At 33.3% G+C, this 7,424-nt stretch overlaps 2 protein-coding genes across 5 annotated transcripts; one reads left to right on the plus strand and one right to left on the minus strand.

The window, feature by feature from the left end:
- Positions 1-742: 742 nt before the first annotated feature.
- Positions 743-1,602, plus strand: LOC109861983 (28S ribosomal protein S17, mitochondrial; the record flags this gene model as incomplete). Its single annotated transcript, XM_020441856.1, has 4 exons — positions 743-880; positions 965-1,081; positions 1,184-1,260; positions 1,383-1,602. Coding segments are annotated over 4 exons (510 nt in total), but the record flags the coding sequence as incomplete, so codon positions are not given.
- A 555-nt stretch (positions 1,603-2,157) lies between these two features.
- Positions 2,158-7,267, minus strand: LOC109861984 (RNA polymerase II subunit A C-terminal domain phosphatase). Of its 4 annotated transcripts, none has more exons than XM_020441857.1 (7): positions 6,765-7,267; positions 6,208-6,508; positions 5,837-6,081; positions 4,681-5,725; positions 4,426-4,593; positions 4,045-4,300; positions 2,158-2,552 (listed from the first exon to the last, which is right to left on the minus strand). In XM_020441857.1, exons 1-7 carry the CDS (start codon positions 6,983-6,985, stop codon positions 2,227-2,229), a joined length of 2,562 nt encoding a protein of 853 aa, XP_020297446.1. In that variant the 5' UTR covers positions 6,986-7,267; the 3' UTR covers positions 2,158-2,226. The 4 variants fall into 4 exon arrangements, with proteins under 4 accessions (XP_020297446.1, XP_020297447.1, XP_020297449.1 ...); XM_020441858.1 differs by having other exon boundaries at positions 6,208-6,524; positions 6,765-6,856; XM_020441860.1 differs by having other exon boundaries at positions 6,208-6,516; positions 6,765-6,852.
- Between the last annotated feature and the right edge of the window lie 157 nt (positions 7,268-7,424).

Here is a 7,424-nt window from a genome sequence, read left to right on the forward strand (position 1 = left end):
TTTTTGCTGTCGTATTCTACGACATTTAGATTTAGACAGTCCGAAAGTATAATTACTTTTTGCTGTCGGATTAAACGACATTTAGATTTGGACATTCCGTAAGTATAATTAATTTTTGCTGTCAGATTAAACGACATTTAGATTTGGACAGTCCGAAAGTATCTTAGGTGAAGTAGATCACCTCAGATCTGTTCGGATCTGCTCAAATCTAACTAAATCTGTGGAGTTTTAATTATAGTAAATCTGAGTAGATCTAAAGTAGATTTAATAATATATAAAAGTGTAAATTTAATAGATCTGCTTATATTTATTTAGATCTACTTTATATTTATTTAGATTTACTTTATATCTATTTAGATTTAATTTGGATTTAATTAGATCTATTTTTCCATTTTTTTTTTATCTTGTTAAATTTTAGTTAGATCTAATCCATTTTTTTTCGGGGTATTAATAAAACATACGTATAATCTTTTTTCTTTTTACTCATATATATGCAAAATATCTCTTTTGTTTTTGCAGTAATTTAGGTATACATGTAACATTTTAAAAATTTAGGTTTATATGACACTTTAAAAATATTTGTACCAATGTTAATAAAAGTCCAGCGTTTCGTGGAATCAGTAGGGCTCTGTTCGGTTATTACTGAAAGTCTATAGGTTCACGTAACGTATCCTATAGATTTTTCGGTACGTAGATAACCGACACACACACACACACACAGAGGGCCCAGGCGATCAGATGATCGCGTTTAAAGATGGCCGCGAAAGAAGCGGGCAAAACTGCGCTTCGATATTTTCTTGGAACATGTATTCCTTCGTCAAAACAAAATGCAGTGAAAGTCCGAGTGCCGCGATTACAATTCGACGATTACATTCACATGGTTAGTATACGCGAAAACATCACATGTGGAAAAAAGTGAGTATATCTGTTTAAGACAACTTGTTGAGGTTATATTTCTTGTTAGTACTTCAAAGAGCATGAGTTCGTTTACGCTAACGATCCGAAGAAAATGTGCAAGACCGGTGATGTGATCTTGATAAAGGTATTACCAGAAAAACTGACACGCTTGATCTCACACGAGGTTTGTATTATGCTATATAGTCACGTTTGATTATATAAAAACAAATTTTACAAACTAAAATTTAACAAACAAAATATCAATATAAATTTTTACTAAATATAGGTTGTCGAAGTGGTATATCCATTAGGTGACATCACAGATCCAATTACAGGAAAGAAAGTTATTCAACATAGATACAGGTACATAGAAATTATTTAAAATTATTTTTGAGAAAATACTTTAATATACACAGGAAATCTGTTTAATTAATTTGAAAAGTGAATACACATTTGAATTTGTTTCTTTCTTCGTTAATATGTAGAGATGAATTAGATGAGGAAGATGAATTGTATGGCAAAAGAGAATCAAGATTCGATTATTCGAAAGCACCACGAAGAGGAAGGTTAGAAAATATTCGAGACTTCACTCATAAGAAAATGTATCTAAGATATCACGATGATCCTAATAATCCACAACCGGACAGAAATAGTACTGTATAATACGTGCGAGAAAGATTTAATAAATTAAATATATTAGACTTTTATGTGTGTTTTTATTTTTCAAGTTTTTACTACATCTTAGGATTTTCCAAGTTTTTACTACATCTTAGGATTTTCATAGAAAAACTTAAGACTTAATTATGATACCTCTAAAAATATTAAGATAAAATACAAATTTTATCTTGCAACTGTGCTAGAGAGGTATCTCTTAATGAAATGTTCTTTAGCGCGAAAAGTAACAAATTTTCTGTGACATTCAGTCACATGTTCGGTATTCACGCGCAACAAATTATTGCCAGTTGTTTATTACTTAATCCAAAGAAAACTTTTCGATCAAATAATTTGTGTAATTTTACTCAACTAAAATAAATTATGTATGTGCGCAAAGTTTGAAAGAATTCTATACAGAAAGATGTAATTTTTCTTGTCCTGAGTTATAAAAGTTTATTGATTTTATTTGTATTTTTTTTTTTTTTAAGTATATATAATATATTTCTATTGTATATCGTGATTGAGATTATACAAATTTGTATATATTATTATTATTAATAACTTTGCGTATCAATCATTGAATTTGAAATTTTATAAATAAATTACGGCACACAAACAAACTTTCTGAATAAACAAGAAACCAAAATATTCACATATTAATAATTAACGTAGTTTTTATTCAGAAAGAAATTCTCTCTCGAGCGCAGCACCCAACGCGTTCCATTCTCGATCATCATCTCCGTCCTCGATTTCGTCTATTGAATCCTGCGAATTATCACCCAGATCTAAGTAATCGGGTAAAATTTCTCCTCTTCTAAAACGAGCAGCGATATCATCGTCACTGTCACGATTATCATCCTTCTCACTGTCAAGATTATCATCCTTCTCACTGTCAAGATTATTATCTTCGTCGCTTTCGTCATAATTATCTTCGTCAAATTTTTCATTAGAATTGCCGTTGCAAATCTTTCTCTTCTTTCTTCTTGGTGGCCTCGATTCACCTATCAATATACAATACAGGAGGAAAATTGAAATTGATCAATTATTATTAATAAAACATCCAGAATTGTTAACTTTTTGTTTCTTTATCATTTTTGTTTCGTAGCTTCTATTGCGAATTACCTAATTGTTCAAAACAGGGACTTATACCGATATGCAAAATACCGGTATTTTACCGATATTTTTGGATAATACTATGAAAACCCTTGTGCAAACCGAAATGCAGAAATATCGGTATGACGTCATACCGGTATACGATAATACCGGTATATTTACTCATATTTACCTATATTTACCGATAATTTTTCGAGCACATTAAGCGATTGATATTATATTAAGAAACTAACAGAAGACGATTTTTACAATTTATATATAAATTTGTCCAATACGAAAACATGGGCCAGAGAAAAGCAAATTTTGTACACGAGTATTTCCAGTATATGATTCATCGTGCAAAAAATCATTATGTTTAATTAATGATTGTAGAACATGAAGTTACTGTAAGTAGTTTTAAATATATTTATATATACTAGACGGTCGATTATTTTTTAAATAAAATATATCTTTAGGAAAATCATGCTACAAATCTATTGGCACATGTATCTTCGACTCATCCGCGTGAATTTACATTAGTCACGCTACGTAATAAAAGAAAGCATGAAGAAACAGCTGCTTCATCAATTGGTTTATAAAAAAAAGCGTCTTTATATTTTGTCGGTCTATAAGCCCAATAAGCGGTTGGAAGATTAATTATGCAACAAAAATTGCTTTAATTAACCTATCTTTATAATTTTTAACAATACCATTAGTAGGATTAAAAAGACTTGACGCTCGTGAAATTGTTAACAGGAATCAAATTTTTTGATTCCTGTTAACAATTTCACGAGCGTCAAGTCTTTTTAATTACGCTGGCTGAAAATTAGCGTTAACAACATTATCAGACCATCTTTGATATATGTATGAAGTATTGCGAGACTAACTCCAAGTGCCTCGGTGGCCTAACAGGGAAGGCGATGGCACGGAAAGCCGGAGATTCCAGGTTCGACTCCTGGCCGAGGAGTTTTTTTCGCAATATTTTAAAAAATTAGTTGGGAGGGTATCCGGGGTTTTCCATATGTGAGATGCAAATCTAGCATCCCGTATGATTTTAAGAATTGAGATTTCAATTCAAAAAAATACTTGTAAAAAATTTACAAGTAAGATTCGTTACATTTATATATATATATATATATGTACACGCTTAGTTTCCGCACAAACATCCTGCGAATGGCTCGTATCGGCCTTATTTGATTCCTGTTAACCATTAGTAGGAATACCGAAATAATACCGGTATTTTATTACGGTTTTCGGGTAATGTATCGGTTTCGGTACTGTAACGGTAACGGTAACACTCAATTTCGATACTATATCGATTTCGGTATACAATCTCTAGTATAATACCGGTATTGAAATCATACCGGTAATTAAGTCCCTGGTTCAAAAAGTAAGCTTTACCATTCATCGAATCCTCAGAGCTAGAACTTCGACATATTTTCGTGTCGCACTCTTCCGTATCGTCCGCATCTTCAAAAAATATATCTTGTTCATCCATATCCTCGTCTACTTCCTTGTCCATAAATTCGATCTCTTCTTGACTGAATGACATTAACGGATTGATTGAGTTAGCAAAGGATCTTATATTATCGCTTTCCATCTCTTCAACGTGTTCAGGACTGCTACAATGTGGCGGTGGTATTCTCGATCCGCGCGCCTAAAATACTTCATGTTTATTATTAATGTTGAGATAAATGTATATTTAAAAAAAATAACACGTTATCGTTAGCGGCAACTGTGTCCAATATAATTTAACCCGACATTTTTGTATTTTCAATATACCTGTGACGTAAGAGGAAACAAACGTTCGTCAACGTGTTCCCAGCGTTCCGCGCACGACCACAACCAATCTGGATTTACAATTTTTATGTTAGCATTTTTTTTAGCCGCGTTTGCTTTTGCCGTGCCTTTCCTAATAGCAACCAAATGTGTGGTTTTTTCGGTTAAATCCTGTGAAAAATCGTTAAATTTATTATTTTACTTATGAAGATATTATAGACGAGATTAGAGATAAAAGAAATGTGAATTTTTCTTTACTTGTGTTACTTCCGCTCCAAACGCTCTCGCAACCTTGTACGCGCGACTCTGATGAAGTTTCTGATGAGTGGGTATTAAACCGCTAAAAGTTAAGACCAATCCTTTCAATACTTGAGAACGCACTCGCGGGATTATATCCCGCAAAGATTTGTGACCATTTCCTTGATCTAACGTGGCGTAGAATTCTGTATGAATTCTTCGAAGAATATCTTCCAGGTATAATAAATAATCATCGGCATCTTCGTCCGTTATTTTATTCTCTTCCTTCAGTAATTGTGATTTATTTTCTTTTTCCGCTTCTACAGATTGTGTAGCTTTCTTGTCCTCATCTTCATTTGCAATATCAGATGGCACAGAATCTACAGTCTCATTGGAATCTATATTTTCTTTTAAATCTGTATTTTCTTTAGTATCTGTATTTTCCTTCGAATCTATATTTTCTTTCAAGTCTGTACTTTCCTTAGAATCTGTATTTTCTTTAGTATCTGTATTTTCCTTCAAATCTATATTTTCTTTCAAGTCTGTACTTTCCTTAGAATCTGTATTTTCCTTTGAATCTATATTTTCCTTCGAATCTATATTTTCTTTAAAGTCCGTACTTTCCTTAGAATCTGTATCTTCTTTAGAATCTGTGGTTTCTTTAGACTCTGCATTATCTTCAGTGTTTTTTTCTTTGCTCTCTTCGTTCTCGGTTTCTTTTTCTTTTGTTTCATCTTCTTTATCTCGCTCTTTTTCTTCACGATTTGTTGCTTTCGTTAAAGAACCATCAGACGACGATTGGCTGGTTTCACTGGACGATGCAGACCCATCATTCTTGTTGTCTTTCTTGTCTTGCGAATCAGTTGAAACTGATCCGTCTATATTTACCACAAGTTCAGGCAAGCGCAATGCATTATTTTTATCCAATCCCGGTGGCGCGTTAATATCGCCAGTATGACGGAAAAAATGATAAGGTTTGACCTGAACTAGATTTCCACATCCTTGCCACACGTCTTCTCTGTCGTCAATGATACACACCAAGTCATCACCACATGGAAACAAAGCTCTGTAATAATAAAGAATTGAATAGAAACTGTTTTTTTTTTTTTTTTTAGATACAAAACATACAAATTAAAAACAAAAAGATATCTGAGATGACACAAATTTATGAACTCACTTGAGATTTGCAGTTTTTGATGCCGGATCAAAACATTCATCTCTTGATAGTATCCTATGAGAGAACAAAACTCCATCCTTATCCAGCAATGATGCAACAGTATGTGCATAAATTCTTGCTCCAAAAGTACAGATATGCAACTCGTACAACTGGCTCATTTCCGACAAAAAATGTCGAGTGTTTGGTCGTAATCTGGTATGATACCATGGAGAGTTTGGTCCGTATAATTGAAAATGAAAGACGTTCTAATATAACAAAAAGAATAATACAAATAAAAGACAATTCTAATATAACAAAAAAGAATAATATAAAAAATTGTTGAGCTAATTGCACATATAATATTTACAACTTTTGCATGAACAATTATATACTTTTATATTAGATGGAACATTGTCATTTGTGGTATGTACTATTGTTTGATCAAGATCTACGAGTAGTACTAATTTTCTGTCTTTCAAAAGTCGCTCCTTGTCCTCCTTTCCAATTTTTTCAGCTAATTCCGGACATACTTTCAGTTCAGGAATGCTATGTACCATAGCTACACTGGCCTGCGATACTCCAGCCGTACCTCCACCTTTCTCATTCTGTACTCTCAGATCTGCTCCACATTCCGCACACAAGTCTATCATTACAGTAGGATGTGTACATCCTTCCAACAGAGCTATCACTTGCCTGCAACACTAACAAGCTGTGCAGATATCACAAACTTTCAATTTATTTTGAATTAAACATACAAAAATGTTCAATGTCACTGGCACAATTATTTTTTTATTATCCACATTTAAAAAGAATTTGTTATCTGTTGATGTGAAACAAATATAACAATCGCATGCAATGTTCTCCATAATGAAGATAACTTGTCATGAGTAGCAGAATAATTGCTGTTATATAGATAAAACCTGTATATAGTCTTTGAACAAGGACTTACCCTGGTTGGACGATGTCACCGTTCTTCACCAGGAGTTGCTTGACGCGGCCGAAATTTGTTGCACGCAACTTTTTCTCTGGCTCTTTGCCACCGTCCTCACTATCGTTTTTATATAGAAGCAACACTCTACCGACCGCGACCATCGTGTCCGAGCGTACTCTCCATTTCAATATTTTCCCGGGTGGTTCGTCCGATGGAAATGTAACTTCTATTGTCGCCATAATCACGCGATTTTGATCACGAGGACGGGACGATGATAATGAATGGCGTGTGTCCAAAGACAACAAAACTGTGTTCTTAACCTCTTTGATCACTATGTTTTTACGCGGGAGACAAAAATACGACGCGGCGTAAACACGAACGACGTTTATATCGCACCGACGCGATCGAAGGCATAAGTACGTTCTGAATTGATGCGGAATCTTCGTAGTAGAGAGATTCCGATGCGGAATCTACTACGAAGAAAAAGAAAAAACTAATGTACACACCTCAATTATGAGTAAGTGTGCAAATCTAGTCGATTGCGTCACTGTGGTATATGTTGCATTATCAAATTGAAATGTATGAATTTTCTCTTTGTTACAACAATATGGTAAAAAAATTTACATTGTCATGTAAAAATTAAAAAATGTGTAATAATTATATGTAACATTAGAATAT

Source organism: Pseudomyrmex gracilis, unplaced genomic scaffold (genome assembly GCF_002006095.1).
Source record: "Pseudomyrmex gracilis isolate BER0280 unplaced genomic scaffold, ASM200609v1 scaffold_1228, whole genome shotgun sequence".
Taxonomy (NCBI): domain Eukaryota; kingdom Metazoa; phylum Arthropoda; class Insecta; order Hymenoptera; family Formicidae; genus Pseudomyrmex; species Pseudomyrmex gracilis.

Coding starts and splice junctions, on each gene's coding strand:
- LOC109861984 (XM_020441857.1), bottom strand. CDS start 6,985: ATGGCGACAATAGAAGTTACATTTCCATCGGACGAACCACCCGGGAAA. Junction 6,509..6,764: donor GGTGACATCGTCCAACCAGG/GTAAGTCCTTGT, acceptor TTAGTGTTGCAG/GCAAGTGATAGCTCTGTTGG. Junction 4,594..4,680: donor TTGGAGCGGAAGTAACACAA/GTAAAGAAAAAT, acceptor GATTTTTCACAG/GATTTAACCGAAAAAACCAC.